The sequence below is a fragment of the Pseudorca crassidens genome, chromosome 7, assembly GCF_039906515.1.
Source record: "Pseudorca crassidens isolate mPseCra1 chromosome 7, mPseCra1.hap1, whole genome shotgun sequence".
NCBI lineage: Eukaryota > Metazoa > Chordata > Mammalia > Artiodactyla > Delphinidae > Pseudorca > Pseudorca crassidens.
In genome coordinates, this window is record NC_090302.1 from 56220223 (window position 1) to 56237021 (window position 16799).

At 35.5% G+C, this 16799-nt stretch overlaps 1 protein-coding gene across 5 annotated transcripts in view; it reads right to left on the bottom strand.

Annotated features, from left to right (window-relative positions):
- BRD10 (bromodomain containing 10) overlaps positions 1-16799 on the bottom strand; it is a 103980-nt gene that overhangs the window by 62443 nt on the left and 24738 nt on the right. For 3 of the 5 annotated variants that reach the window (XM_067744322.1, XM_067744321.1, XM_067744324.1), the window contains exon 2: positions 11666-11866. The exons of 1 other annotated variant lie outside the window; for it this stretch is intronic. In XM_067744322.1, coding sequence (XP_067600423.1) covers positions 11666-11866 — 201 coding nt within the window. Of the gene's footprint in view, positions 1-445; positions 467-11665; positions 11867-16799 lie in introns of those variants that run through there. One more of the 5 variants, XM_067744325.1, reaches the window with a different exon arrangement.

Sequence of the window (16799 nt, forward strand, 5' to 3'; positions counted from 1 at the left end):
CTGAGCCACCAGGGAAGTCCCTCTTTTCTTTTTATTACATCTATATGAGATGGTCAGTATAATTAAATCTACTGTGGTAATCATTTCACAATATATGTAAGTCAAACCATCATGCTGTACATCTTAAACTTATACAGTGATGTATATCAATCATTTCTCAATAAAACTGGAAGTAAAAGTAAACATCACCAAATGAACAACAAAAAAGTGTTCCCCAATTTTTTTTTTTCCTGGACAAGTTCTCATTTTTGAGGTTGCTCCTTACTGGCTTCAAGAATGTTTACCTGTTACTGTGTAAAATACGAACAGAAGCTGTGCCTAAGGTTATTTTGGTCAGGTATAACTTGGTAAGAACATCACTAACAAGTGAACAGCTTTACAAAAGAAAATTATGTTTTAAAGTATCCTAACTTTACTAGTTTTATAAAGTTTATCGAATGCTTACCATGTGTGAGAATACAAAGAGGTGAAAGCATGGACCACACTCTTAAATAAGAGTTTACAATCTAGTAAGAAACATATACAGAAGTTGTAATCCAAAATAATCCATTAACTGAAAAAACAATACAACACAGTATGTAAAGTGGTAGCATGAAAAAGGAAAGCATGACATTTATTTACATTTTCTAAAATGAGCAATATACAATATTATATTTTAGGAAAACCAACCATTCATATTAAGTGTTCAGTCAAGCTTCTTACTTAGCTACCAACAACAGAATCTCTTCTAGCTAAAGTAGAGAAGGAATTAAGCTCTGTTAAGGGTAACAGAGCCAAACTTAATAGATATGAAGATATGAATCCCAACCACACTTTGAGAGCTTCTCCAGAAAAAACTAGACTTCCACTACTACTTAGCATTTCTGATACTAGGAAGCTAGAACAACTAGAAGCTCCTACCACCACCTTTGCCAAAAGATTAACTTCCCTGCCCAAGACTGCCACCTCATGTTGGTCCCAAGCAATTTCAAGTGAGAAGAGCGTGACTGGTCACAGGCCTCTACCTTAGCTATGAGTGGGTATGAGAATATAAATTTTCTGGCATCTGCTTTGGGAAGTCAGGACTTACAACATGGGAAATTACCAAAATGTTGGGCAGCTCTTCAAAAATGCTGGGTGGTCACAAATGACAAATGTCTACTTCATTAAGTCATTGTTATTTTGTGTTATAGAGAATTTGAAAATAAATCACTTAATCATAAGTCATAGCTTTTTTTTTTTTTTCCTTCTTTTTTCGGTATGCGGGCCTCTCACTGTTGTGGCCTCTCCCATTGCGGAGCACAGGCTCCGGACGCGCAGGCTCAGCGGCCATGGCACACGGGCCTAGCCACTCCGCGGCATGTGGGATCTTCCCGGACCGGGGCACGAATCCGTGTCCCCTGCATCGGCAGGCGGACTCTCAACCACTGCGCCACCAGGGAAGGCCCACAGCTTTTAATTCACAAAAATGTAGAAAACATTTTTACTTTAACTCCAATGATTTCCAAATCAATAAAATACCAGTAAGTTTAGACAAACATGTGAAATGAGTACAAAAGCATGCACACTATTTCTAGTAATCCAAATAGTTTTGCAAAAAAAGAATGGTGAAGAGGTCCAATATTTTTAACATGGCTAGGGTAGACATTAATGATTGCAACTGCTACCTAATGATGTCATATTCCAGATTAACTGAAATTTACTTAAGGAGAGCTAACTTCCAATTTTAACAATTTTATTTTTAAAATATTATCTAAAATGTATTATATATGTTCCTGCTTAATAAATAAAGTATATAAAATATAATTTAATCTTTCCTTAATGGCTCAATGTCACCATTATAAACAAAATGCAGTGGTCATGAGTAGCTTAAAGACTATTCCAGCAACTACACTTTTTTTTTTTTTTTTTGGCTGCACCACGCAGATTGCATGATCTTAGTTCCCTGATCAGGGATCGAACCCGGAACCCCTGCAGTGGAAGTGTGGAGTCCTAACCACCGGACCGCCAGGGAGTTCCCTCCAGCAACTACACATTAACCAGCGCTTTCACTCAATTTTCCCATAACTTTGACTTGTATTGTTGCTGTCTTCTAAATCAACAGTGCCTCTGTACACTAATCGGCCTCAAGATAGGCTGCTGCCCTAACAGCATTTACCTGAAGACAGCCAGACTACCAAGCCTTACTCAATGTTTATTCCTTTCTGTTCAACACATATCATCTGCCATCTCCTTTGCACTGGTTTCCAATGCATCCAGGTAAATAAAGATAGTAGTATAGGAATGCCAGGATTTTGGATTTTTGCAATCTGATTTAAGAAACCATGGTTTGTACGGCATATACTGTACAAAAAAGGGAGACTACCTACTGTATAAAAATTAAAATATAGAGTAGGGATTCCCTTCCTTTAATTGGAATAGATCACAAATCAGAGACCTAGCTGTTGGACTTAAAAGATTTTTTAAAATAGTTTACTCTTAGGTTTATGTCTGTCCAGATGGTCACCTAAAAATTATCAGATGCCCATCAGTTAACTGAAGTATTACCATATTATACTATGGACTAGAATTATTCAGCTTGCTGCCAACTTGAATTTCTGATATAAAAAGTTGTTTAAAGCTAATTAGCAGGAGGAAAACTTTACTTTCTCACTTCTTATGCCAAAAGTTTTAATCAAAAAACAAAACAAAAAAAGAGAGAAGCTTACGCCCAGGTCTTAAGCACAACTACTGTAATCATATGATCCTTGCAATCTTCCCTGTCTTCCAATCTGACCTTTCTTTATGATGTTTTCAAAGCCCCTTCCAGACCAAATTTTACAGTAGCTATATTCTCAGCTAGTCTCTGACTAGCTCTCGAGAGGATATTAGATCGATAGAATTGATAGATTGATAAAATTATCATGATAGATTATGATAAATTAATTGTACATAGAGAGGGAGGCTTTGTTTAGCACTCCCATGTATCATACCACATGTTGATGACTAAATGTCACATTTTCCTTCTAAGGACTTAAAACAAATCTTGTGAGAGGCTCAAAAGACATTTAAAAGACTCAGTCTATCTCACTAGTTATGGGGCACTTTATAAATTTTAATACTTGTCATATTTTCAATTATAAAAGAAAAGCATGCTTATTTTAGAAAATTTAGAAAACGAAGGTTAAAAGAAAAAGTCTCACTATTCCTGATACATTTTACATGTGTTTTTATGTAAACTCTAAATTCGGATGCACATAAAGTTAACGCTCTCTTGGTACTGAAGACAGAAAAAGAAGGCAGGTGTGGCAAGGATAGCAAGAAATGTGGGGAAAAAAGGCATATGATGAGATTAGAGAGATAGGGTGAGGCCAAAAGGTAAAAGCAGGGTCTTATAAACTATATTAAGCCATTAAAGTTCGTGTGTGTACTTGACTTGCTTTGTTTTGGGGAGGTGTAAGTAATGGGAAAAGGTAAGTGGCATGATCAAATTTGCATTTGGAAAAGTTCATTCTAGCTTTAATGTGAAAAACAGAATGGAAGGAGGACAACTGTTTCACCAATTAAGAAAAGATTATAGTAGCCTAAGTGAGAGATTAAGGAACTGGATGAAGGCAGAGAAGATAGAGGGTAGCAAATTCAAGAGAGATTAGGAAATAAAACTGTCAACATTTGGGGATGAATTTGATTTGTGTATAAGGGAAAGGAAGATGTCCTGGATGAATCCTAGGTTTCTAATTTAAATAATCTAATAGATACTGGTGCCATTCATAAAGATAGGGAGCACTACAGTGAGATCAAATTTTAGGTGTAAGCATTATGCTTTCATAATTAATTTTTGATGTAATCAATTTGAAGAAGATATCTATAGCAAATATCTTTTGTTTGCCTGCAGATCTATTCTCTACCCTTCACTGTGTAGTTTAACTGTATCAGCAGGCAACGTCATAAACTAGCTTTCCTTAGGTTTAGTTGAGGGAGCCCTGGCAAGGACCAGATAAAGACAGGAAAGTAGGGAAAAGTAGGGTAAAGTACTTTATTCCCTTGGCTTCCTCTCTGTGAGGTTTTTGGTATTTACCTAACATGCATGTGCTGTAAAAATAGTTAATAGGGAAATAACCTGAGCTGATGGCTGACTTGTTTAATGTCTTGCTAAATTTTCATGAACAATACAAGCATAATTGTTAAGAACACATGTATTAAGTTCATATAAGTGGAATAAAAGTTTTATAAATGGACTTAAATAAAAGGGGGGGAGTTGTGTCCTTCAACACAAGGTATCATCTCAATAGCCTCTTGTTTGTAATCCTCTCATGGGTACCAGTAACTACACCCTCTTGCTCACCCTGGTTAACAGCCTCATGTCTTAATGTTCAGCTATAATCCAATCTCTTTTGAAATAAACCCTCCTTGAATTTTCTCATTTTGAATGTGCCACCTGTTTCCTGATAGATGAGAGACAATGATACTGTCAGTGATAGATACTACATCCAGAGACATGTTAAATATGCAATTAGGTCTCAAACTTAGAGAAGTTTGGGCAAGAGACATATATCTGAGTCTTCTGTATATAGGTGGTATGGGAATGGATGAGATGACTTATGAAGAAAGTATAACATGAGAAAAGGATAGACTCTTGGATAAAAACTTGAACTGTGGCAACAGCTGGACAGTTAAGAACCAGAAAGAACTAAAATATTGGACAATGATGGCACTTAAGACTGAGGGAGGGCTTCCCTGATGGCACAGTGGTTAAGAATCTGCCTGCCAACGCAGGGGACATGGGCTCAAGCCCCAGTCTGGGAAGATCCCACGTGCCACAGAGCAACTGAGCCTGTGCTCTAAAGCCCACGAGCCACAACTACTGAGCCCACATGCTACAACTACTGAAGCCCGCGCACCTAGAGCCTGTGCTCTGCAACAAGAGAAGCCACCGCAATGAGAAGCCCGCATGGCAATGAAGAGCAGCCCCCACTTGCTGCAACTAGAGAAAGCCTGTGCACAGCAACAAAGACCCAACACACCTAAAAAATAATTAATTTTTAAAAACAAAACCAATAATGATGGTAACTACTTTATCAGTAATGATGGTAACTACTTTGTCAATATAACCTCCTCACAACAACTTTAAGAAGAATATATTAGTGTAGCAACACTCCAAAAAACGTTGAAGAATCTGCCATGACCATAAGATTAAAAGCAGAATGAATATACAATTGAATCAAAAAGAATGAAGTACCCAGGAGGTGAAAGACCAAAGAAAGCTGGAAGGACCCTGCTCCCTGACTTCAAATGATGCTACAAATCCACAGTAATCAAAACAGTAGCGTACTGGCATAAAAACAGACACACAGATCGATGGAAAGGAACAGAGAGCCCACAAATAAACCCATGCATATACAGTCAATTAATTTATGACAAAGGAGCCAAGAATATACAATGGGGAAAGGACAATCTCTTCAATAAATGGTGTTGGGAAAACTGGACAGCTACATGCAAAAGAATGAAATTTGATCGCTCTCCTACAATATATACAACAATTAATTAACTTAAATGGATCAAAGACTTGAACATAAGACCTTATACCATAAAGCTCCTAGAAGAAAAAGATAAGCAGTAAACTCCTTGACATAGGTCTTGGTAAAGATTTTTGGAATCTGACAACAAAAGCAAAAGCAACAAAAGCTAAAATAACTTCGTGTGACTGCATCATACTTAAAAGCTCTGTACAGCAAAGGAAGCCATCAACAAAATGAAAAGGCAACCTACTGAATGGGAGAAAATATTTGCAAATCATGTATCTGGTAAGAGGCTAAAATCCAAAATATATAAAAAAACTGATACAATCCAATAGCAAAAAACCAACAATTTGATTAAAAAATGGACAGATCTGAATATACATTTTTCCAAAGACACACAGATGGCCTACAGGTATATGAAAAGATGCTCAACATCACTAATCATCAGGGAAATGCAAATTAGAACCACAATGAGATACCACCTCACACCTTCAAAATGACCATTATCAGAAAGACAAAAAATAAGAAGTACTGGTGAGGATGTGGAGAAAAGGGAACCCTTGAGCACTGTTGGGAATGTAAACTGGTGCAGCCACTATGGAAAACCGTATGACAGCTCCTCAAAAAATTAAAAATAGAACTACAATATAATCCAGCAATTCCACTTCCGGGCATTTATCTGAAGAAAATAAAAATACTAACTTGAAAATATGTACCCCCATGTTTACTGCAACCTTATATACAACAGCCAAGATATAAAAACAATCTAATGGATGAATGGATAAAGAAAATGAGGTATATATACACAATGGAGTATTAGTCAGCCACAAAATAGAAGGAAATATTGCCATTTGTGACAATGTGGATGGACCTTGAGGCCATTACACTACGTGAAAAAAGTCAGACACAGAATGATAAAACTGTATGATCTCTCTTATATGTGGAATCTGAAAAAAAAAGAACAGATGGGTGGTTGCCAGAGGAGGAGGGTGGGAAGTGGGAAAAATGGGTTGAGTGAGTCAAAACATAAAGAAGAAAAATAAAATTAAAAACAAAGTAGAATGAACACATACACACACATCTATCTGTATCTCCATCCTTAAAGAAGACACATACATCAATGTTTACTGCAGCATTCCATAATAACAAAACACTAGAAATAATCCAAAATGTGCATCTTATCAGGTAAATGGATAAACTGTAACACAGTCAGATAATGTAATATTATATACTAGCACGTGAAATAAACTAGAATGAAATAATTCAACACAGTTAAATCTCAGACACATAATGTTGAGTGAAAACAGAAAGTTGACATTTATATAAAGGATTCTTCAACATGCAAAAATCAATGTGATACACCATATTAACAAACTGAGGAAGAAAAACATATGATCATCTCAATAGATGCAGAAAAAGCTTTTGACAAAATTCAACACCCATTTATGATAAAAACCCTCCAGAAAGTAGGCACAGAAGGAACTTACCTCAACATAATAAAGGTCATATATGACAAACCCACAGCCAACATCATCCTCAATGGTGAAAAACTGAAACCATTTCTACTAGGATCAGGAACAAGACAAGGCTGCCCACTCTCACCACTATTATTCAACATTGTTTTGGAAGCTTTAGCTACAGCAATCAGAGAAGAAAAAGAAATAAAAGGAATCCAAATCGGAAAAGAAGAAGTAAAGCTGTCACTGTCTGCAGATGACATGATACTATACATAGAGAATCCTAAAGATGCTACCAGAAAACTACTAGAGCTAATCAATGAATTTGGTAAAGTAGCAGGATACAAAATTAATGCACAGAAATCTCTGGCGTTCCTATACACTAATGATGAAAAATCCAAAAGTGAAATTAAGGGCACACTCTCATTTACCACTGCAACAAAAAGAATAAAATACCTAGGAAAAAACCTACCTAAGGAGGCAAAAGACCTGTATGCAGAAAACTATAAGCCACTGATGAAAGAAAGTAAAGATGATACAAATAAATGGAGAGATATACCATGTTCTTGGATTGGAAGAATCAACATTGTGAAAATGACTATACTACCCAAAGCAATCTACAGATTAAATGCAATCCCTATCAAACTACCAATGGCATTTTTCACAGAACTAGAACAAAAAATTGCACAATTTGTATGGAAACACAAAAGACACCGAATAGCCAAAGCAATATTGAGAAAGAAAAACAGAGCTGGAGGAATCAGGCTCCCTGACTTCAGACTATTCGACAAAGCTACTGTAATCAAGACAGTATGGTACTGGCACAAAAACAGAAATATGGATCAAAGGAACAGGATAGAAAGCCCAGAGATAAACCCACGCACATACAGTCACCTTATTTTTGATAAAGGAGGCAAGAATATACAATGGAGAAAAGCCTCTTCAATAAGTGGTGCTGGGAAAACTGGGCAACTACATGTAAAAGAATAAAATTAGAACACTTGCTAACACCCTACACAAAAATAAACTCAAAATGGATTAAAGACCTAAATGTAAGGCCAGACACTATCAAAGTCTTAGAGGAAAACATAGGCAGAACACTCTATGACATCAATCACAGCAAGATCCTTTCTGACCCACCTCCTAGAGAAATGGAAATAAAAACAAAAATAAATAAATGGGACCTAATGAAACTTAAAAGCTTTTGCACAGCAAAGGAAACCATAAACAAGACCAAAAGAGAACCCTCAGAATGGGAGAAAATATTTGCAAATGAAGCAACTGACAAAGGATTAATCTCCAAAACTTACAAGCAGCTCATGCAGCTCAGTATCAAAAAAACAAAGAACCCAATCCAAAAATGGGCAGAAGACCTAAATAGACATTTCTCCAAAGAAGATATACAGATTGCCAACAAACACATGAAAGAATGCTCAACATCATTAATCATTAGAGAAATGCAAATCAAAACTACAATGAGGTATCACCTCACACCAGTCAGAATGGCCATCATCAAAAATTCTACAAACAATAAATGCTGGAGAGGGTGTGGAGAAAAGGGAACCCTCTTGCACTGTTGGTGGGAATGGAAACTGATACAGCCACTATGGAAAACAGTATGGAGGTTCCTTAAAAAACTAAAAATAGAACTACCATATGACCCAGCAATCCCACTACTGGGCATATACCCTGAGAAAACCATAATTCAAAAAGAGTCATGTACCACAATGTTCATTGCAGCAGTATTTACAATAGCCAGGACATGGAAGCAACCTAAGTGTCCATCGACAAATGAACGGATAAATAAAATGTGGCACATATATACAATGGAATATTACTCAGCCATAAAAAAGAAACAAAATTGAGTTATTTGTAGTGAGGTGGATGGACTTAGAGTCTGTCATACAGAGTGAAGTAAGTCAGAACGAGAAAAACAAATACCATATGCTAACAAATATATATAGAATCTAAAAAACAAAAATGGTCCTGAAGAACCTAGGGGCAGGACGGGAATAAAGACGCAGACCTACTAGAGAATGGACTTGAGGACATGGGGAGGGGGAAGGGTAAGCTGAGACAAAGTGAAAGAGTGGCATGGACATATATACACTACCAAATGTAAAACAGCTAGCTAGTGGGAAGCAGCCGCATAGCACAGGGAGATCAGCTCAGTGCTTGTGACCACTTAGAGAGGTGGGATAGGGAGGGTGGGAGGGAGGGAGATGCAAGAGATATGGGGATATATGTATATGTATAGCTGATTCACTTTGTTATAAAGCAGAAACTAACATACCATTGTTACCAATTATACTCCAATAAAGATGTTAAAAAAAAAGAATGTTAAAAAACAGACCTGTATACACCTGAAACTATCACAACATTGTAAATCAATTTAAAAAATCAAATGTATTTCTGTATGTTAGCAACAAAATATAACTGAATTTTAAAATGATTTACAATTGCATCAAAAGCATGAAATTTTCTCTTCCTCAAAAAACACTGAAAATGAAAAGGCAGGCCACAGACTGGGAGAAAATATCCACAACACATATACATAGCTAGCAAAGGACTTGTATCCAGAATATATAAGAGAATTCTTTAAATTTAATAATAAAATACATGGGAATGATAAAGTCTGGAAAGTGGTTTCTCCTGAGGACAGAAGAAAAATACAGAAAATCTTGATTAAAACTATGCTTATTTTGTTTAAAAATTGCTGGGTAGTGGGCATCTAGGCCTTTATTACAATTGTATTTATTCGTTGCTCCGTGCTTAAAATATTTCTAATTAAAAAAGAAAAGGTTAACACTGTACTCAAAGAGAAAGTTTAATTCATAGTAAATTATCATAGTCACTAGACATTTAATGAAGGATTTTTTCCCATGTCTTATTCACCTATGTTTATTTGATGTTAAGCACAGGACACAGATAAATATATGTAAAATTGGAGAAAAGAAAAAGATTCAGTCATATCTCTAGTTTCTTACTAGCCATTTCTACTTAATTGCTTAAATGCTTCCCTCATCACTTCAAACAACTTATTAAAAACTGCAGTTCACTGATCTTTCTCCACACCATGGAATCAAAGCTTTTTTATTTTCTTTGCTGATTCCATCATATTTAAGTCACAGGGACAGCATGCTGCTTAGGAGCACAAGCTTTATAACCAAACTGCCTGGGTTCCAATCTTAAATTTACCACTCAAAAATTGCCTGGCTTTGGGCAAGTTACTTAATGTCTCTGTGCCTCCGGACAAATGCTGAATACATACATACAAGGTGCTCAGAGCTAAACCTGGCAAATAGTCCTGCTCAATAAATGTTAACCATTCTTTTTAATCTTCTTCTTATTGCTATTATTACAACTACCTCCTGACTCCTCTTTGTCTCTTCCTTTGTTCCCCCTATGTCAAGGAAGGTACTAAGTACTGTTGATTGTTCCCAGAACAATCTGACCTTCTCCCTATTTCTGGTTACCAGTAGTGGAGGTCTAGACTACTATAGCCTTCTTCCTACAAGCTTTGCTTTTCTTCAATTCCTCTCTATTCCAATGTATTACATACTACTGTCAGATTAATCCTTATCCCCTTCCATAAAACCCTCTTTCCTATAGCATAAGTAGTTCTATGAGGCTCTATAGAAAAAAAAAAAGTATTTCACAGTGAGTTCCCAATTAACCACTACTATTAAAAAGTATGGTGGTAGAAAGTCTCAAGGTTGAATTTTAATCCTACAAATATCAAAGCAAGCTAAATTTATTACTATAAGAGGAGCAACAATATATTATAAATTGCCTTTGAGTAGCATTAGTAGTTCCCTATTAGGTCAGCAATCACTCCTAACATAGTTTGAGATATGATTTAGTATAAAAATCACCAGTCTGGGGCTTCCCTGGTGGCGCAGTGGTTGAGAGTCCACCTGCCGATGCAGGGGACACGGGTTCGTGCCCCGGTCTGGGAAGATCCCACATGCCACAGAGCGGCTAGGCCCGTGAGCCATGGCCACTGAGCCTGCGCGTCCGGAGCCTGTGCTCCGCAACGGGAGAGGCCACAACAGTGAAAGGCCCGCATACAGCAAAAAAAAAAAAAAAAAAAAAAAAAAAAATCACCAGTCTTTTTTCAGTAATCACTTACCTCTCTGGGCCCTAGTCTCTTGCTATTAAAAAAAAATTACAGATGTGTCATCCATCTCTATGCTCCCAGACCCTAGAAGGTAACACTAATTGAGCACAACATTCTTTCCTGATGAATCCAGAGTAAGCATAGTTATCCAGGAAATTAATACCAATGGAGGACTGGCAGAAGTGAACCTATATGTCATTTTGAACTACACAGTCTCTGGAGTTTCTCCTAATTTTAAACTTTAAAGGTCTGTGATTCTATTCTAAAGCTCTATGAATCTACATAAAATTCCTCTCATTTAAAATTTATAATTCATTTAAGACTACTTCCAGAAATCTAGAAAGCACCCTGAAATCTTTCATACAAATTATTTTTGTATAGCTTCAAAGTAATTTGGTTTAAATTTTAAAACTCTATTTTGAAACAAATATCATTGTGATATTTCAGTACTAACTCATACGTAGGTGAGAATGCATTTTGGAACACTATTAAAATGGGCCCAGAAATTTGATATGGGCACACAAAAGTTATACAACTACTCTTTAAAATGTAGTTCCTGAAAATTTGAACAACATGAAACTCAACTTTTTTTTTTTTTTTTTAGCATTTACCTTTTTTCTTCTTTTGCTCTCAGCTGTTCTTCCTGTCTCAAAACTTGAACCATTACAGATTCAAAAACTCCACTTGTCAAGCCTGCCAAACTTCGTGGTGTTGACCGGCGCCTTGTTGAAGTACATGCAGTTCCCTTCTCATCCTCCAATCCATAATAGCCTCTAGATGTAACTGCTATCGTTGTCTTTTCTCTCAAGTGCCTTGGAGAAGAATAAGTCAATTCACAGGTCAAATCTTCTGGGTAAGCAATAAACCCCCTTAACCAGCATCTTAAGATGAATCCTTTTTGCTAACTACATAAAAATTTAGTTAAACCTTGCTTAGCTATGTTTCAGATTTTTATCCTCCCTACATAATTTCTAATTTTCCTTACTCATGTCATAAAGTCAGTCTGAGTGATAGTCTCTTCCCTACATTAAAAAAATATAAAATTGAAGCACTAAAATTAAGAATTAAAGATCTCTTCAATGAAAAAATTTTATTGTTTGCAAAATTAAATGTAGCTTATCTTTACATCTCTTCATATATTTCATACTACTATATCATTACTATGGAAAAATATACAATCACACAAAAACATTTTGGGAGAGAAAATTTATGATATACAAATACTTTGCAGTAATTATAAACAAATGAAGCACTACAATATATAATTTTAAGTTGTAAGCATTACAATATATAATTGTAAATTTAGAAACCTTCTGACTAAACTATAAAAAGAACCTAGGAATCTAGATTTCCTCTTCAACCTCACCATAAATGTCTCCCTACCCTATGATATTTATTATTACACTAAGATACTAGTCTAATGCTTAAAGATAAGGATGAAAAATTTTCTTAGCAGTTTGCTTAATTATCCATAAATTGTCTTAACGAATTTGGATTAAAACTATTTACACTGAAGAAAGAAACATTAATCTTATAAAATTTTAAGTCTAGAATAAAAACTGAATCCTGAATTTATGAGTTAATTGTAAATCTATATGAGTTAATCGTAAAAAGCACCAGGGAAAATATCTGCTGTTCTACCTCTGCAAAACATCCCAGAGCCTCTGAAGGCTTTGTACATGTTGTTTCTACAATGGTAAAATCAAGTCAATCTTAAAGTAAGCATTCAATATGCTGGATAAGAATCTATGTAAATTAAAATTTGAACCTGTAGTCATATTTTCCTGCTTTCCTATAGGCACAGGTTTTCTGTAATATAAAATAAGCTAAAGGTTCACCGAAACATAAACCTTTATGACATGAAATATAATCAAACTCCTGTCCATCTTGGACTATATTTACAGTGGTTTATTACTCTAAGTTAGAGTAACTTTATAACATTCTTACTCTCAGGCCATCTAGGTCCCGTGAATAGTATGACTGCAAGGTTCTACTGAACTGTGGCACTATTATGTGTTTTCTTTATTATGAGATAACATTTTAACTAATTCAGCTTTAGGCAGGGCATAAACTTTTAAACTGGTTTTCTAGTAATGCTAAAGAACTTGAGCTAATCTATCCATACTGTTTCAGGCTGTGATCTTTTAAGCACAACAGCATACATCTATATAGTGGCTAACTGGCTGGGAGTAAGGAACGTGGGCCCAAGGAAAATAAACTGGCAATAACAGATACTGAATGGGTATACCTGGGTTCATTTTAGCATAGTGTTCACACTGGCGAACTAACTAGTTCTGTAATTTTAATTATTTCCTCATCGATACTAATGGAAAAGAACATTAATGGACAATATTACACTGAAATGTGATGACATGTCAGAGGTTACACGGTATGTAGAGCACTGGGGATAAGGAGAGTTGAGGGAAATATTAAGTCATATGGCTTATAAACTGTCATGTAAACAAGTCAGAAACTAAATTTTACCCTTTAACTTCAGTCTTATAAGTAGAGATGGTGAAGTTATAAACTACTTTTTTAAACAGTATTTTCTCATAACAAAGAGGAATTAATATCCTTTATTACTCATCAGAAATAAGAATTTATAAGCTTTGATATTTATCATTCATAATCCAAATACAAAGAAAACGATGATGCTTCTCTTGTATCAATACATAAAGATGAAAGGGTCTAAGGAAAAAAAATTCTCATGCAACATTAGCGGGTATGTAAAATTGGCACAGCCTTCTTGGAAGTCAATTTGGTAATAATCATTAAGATTTAATGTGCACATATCCTTTGACCCATCATGCTTCTAGGAATTTACCCTATAGACATATATCCACAACTGTGAGCAATAACACACACACACACACACACACACACACAAAGTATTGTTTGTCATTCAAAAAGAACAACCTGGAAACAAATGTCCTTCAATAGGAGACAGGTTAAATAAAGTCATGTACATCACAACATGCAATATCATCATCCATTAAAAGCAACAGGTAAATCTGTATGTACTCACTATAAAAGATGTCCACATTACACTGCTGAATGTAAAGAAGTTGTTTTGGGGTAAAATATATTTTTTACCCCAAAAGGAATTATATACAAGTATATGTAAACATACATATGGCATCCAGTAGTGTGTGCTTGTGTACATGTTCAAACTCTCACCTAGCTTACTTCAATCTCTTTGTGACACGTCCCCTGACTTCTACTCTGATCTCCCTCCAGTCTATCCTTCAAGCTGCAACCCAGGTAATCCTTTTAAAAAGCCAATCAGATTATGTCATTGCCCTGCTCTGTCTCTTCCAAAGCCTTCCAGTTATACTTAAAATACCATGCAAAGTTTTGATGGCTCACAAGAGTTAGTATGATATGGCCCTCATCTACCTCTTCAGACCCTATTTCCTATTACTCTGACCTTAGCTTTTTGTGTTCTGGCCACAAAAGTCTCCTTGTTATTCTCAGTCACACCAACATCTGCTTTGCACTTGATCTCTCTCCTGTAAGGCACTTTCCCCCCAGATATTTGTATGGCTAGGCACTATCACTTCATTCAAATCTGTATTCAAGTATCACCATATTTGAGAGGACTTCCCTGATCACCATAACCTGTAAAGGATTCCCTGTCATTCTCTATTGTTTTACTCTTGTTTCTTTTTCTTCATGTTACTTATCATACATTAATTATCTATTTATTTGGTAATTATCCATATCCTCACCAGAATGAAAGCTCCAGGAGGATAAGCACTTTGTTTTGTTCCTTCAGAGCCTCAAACTGTGGTATATAGATATAGTATTTGGAAGGATACAAGCCAAACCATTTATTTTTCATTTTAAATTTACACACATAAAGTTGAAAAATTCTACTCATCTATTTTGTCCACAGTAAAAGAACACTGATTAAACATTTGTTACTAACTAGTACTTGAGTTTTCATACATCAGAGAATAAAAGGCAATAAAATAAGATGAAAATAAGTCTCACCTCCAGATAAGAATTGTCAGATAATCAGCAATCAAATAATACACTAAAATAACTCCCCCTTCCCAAAATTCAAGTTTTCCTTCCTATTAGGAAAATTATTCCATGAAATCAGTCTGACAGTAGTTTGAAAATAACAGATTGCTAACTGTAAGCAAAAGCTAAGCAATAATTATGGTTGATTCATTGAGTTTTATAGTTACCCTTTTTCTTTTTTTTTCCCTCACAAAGAAAGCATGAAAAGGTCTTTTCTGTGGTGTTGATGCATTCCAAGTTTCAGAATTCAGAGGTGCAATTTTGTTTAAAATTATTAAAATAAGTATTAAGGTGGAAGTAAACTGATATTAAGTTTTACTTAAGGTTAATATTTGGACTGATCCTCTACTATAAAAAGATGATTGGAAAGGTTTCCGCTATTACATGATTTTACATTACCAAAACAATGTAGAAGTGTCACCTATAAAAAGTTTATCTGTCCACTTAAAAGTTGGAAACAGAATCATCTAATGTGCTTTAAAATGTTCCAAATGAAGAGTTTCAGTCACTTTTTAAACCCATTTACTTAAAAAAAATATTAAAATGCAATATAGCCCTCAGGGTCCTGACAAGAAAGAGATAATATTCAAAAGGAGGTGATGTTTAATGAAGACACCATTTACAAATGTGCAGGTAAGGTTAAGGGAAACTAGGAAGGGATGGTGAAGCACTCGTGGACTAGCTAGAGAGCATTATTATCACTCTAGGCTCAAAAGGGAAAGGGGAGGGAATAGTTACTAGAACCAAGAAGCTGTCATTGTAGAAGAGGGCCACACGATGATGATGCAGTTACTGAAGCCCAGCAAAGAAGAAGCTGTTAGAATAAATATCCCTACCTCTCTGTCAGTGCCTCCAACTGACTGAACCCAATCAGAAGCCAGAAAACAAGGCAGACCAGTTGATAACAGTCCTTAGAGATCAGCTTCCTGGGGCACAGAGCATAGTGCACAAGGGTGGAGAATAGATTTGAAGGTGCAAATGAAGATTATCCAGCACAACAGGAACCTAGTACTAGTTTTCAAGAGCAACTAACTGAAATTAGGAAAGGCAGAACTTTTTTTGGTGGATTTCAACAAAAACTTTTGCATGTTTGATAGATAAGCATCATTATGTAGTCAGCCCAGCCTGTCATGCACTTTTTCCATCTGGATTTGTGTATGTTTATGAGCTCTGAACTACAACAGTCTTTAAAACCAAGTACCAAAATAAACTCAACTTAAAACAAGCCTTTTAGATAACGCTACAGCCAATTATTAAACCAAGATTTTCAAAACTAATGAAGTATCAAAATGCCCTCACCAAAAATAACATTAGTATTATTTTTTAAAATTTAAAATATGCTTAATCTCTCATTTCCAGGATCTAGTTTAATGTATTGTGATGTAATATTTTATAATATATAAAGCATAATAGTACAGAAGAACCTATATATGATTTATAAATAAATATGCATACAATAGGGGTACATATTCAAAACCTTTTCTGCTTGAGAAGCCAGATCATAAATGTTTGGAGACCACTCCTCTCATCTCCAGCTTATATATGATACCTCTAACAGTTCTGGAACAAAGAAGTCTTCATCCACACCAAAGGAAAAAAAAAAAAAAGCATTTATCACAGATTTTTAAACTTATTTCCTACTTGATCTCCTTTACTTTCTATTCTCCCAATTGTTACTCTTATTCCCCTTGCATTTTAAACTCATCTTCATCCAGACCT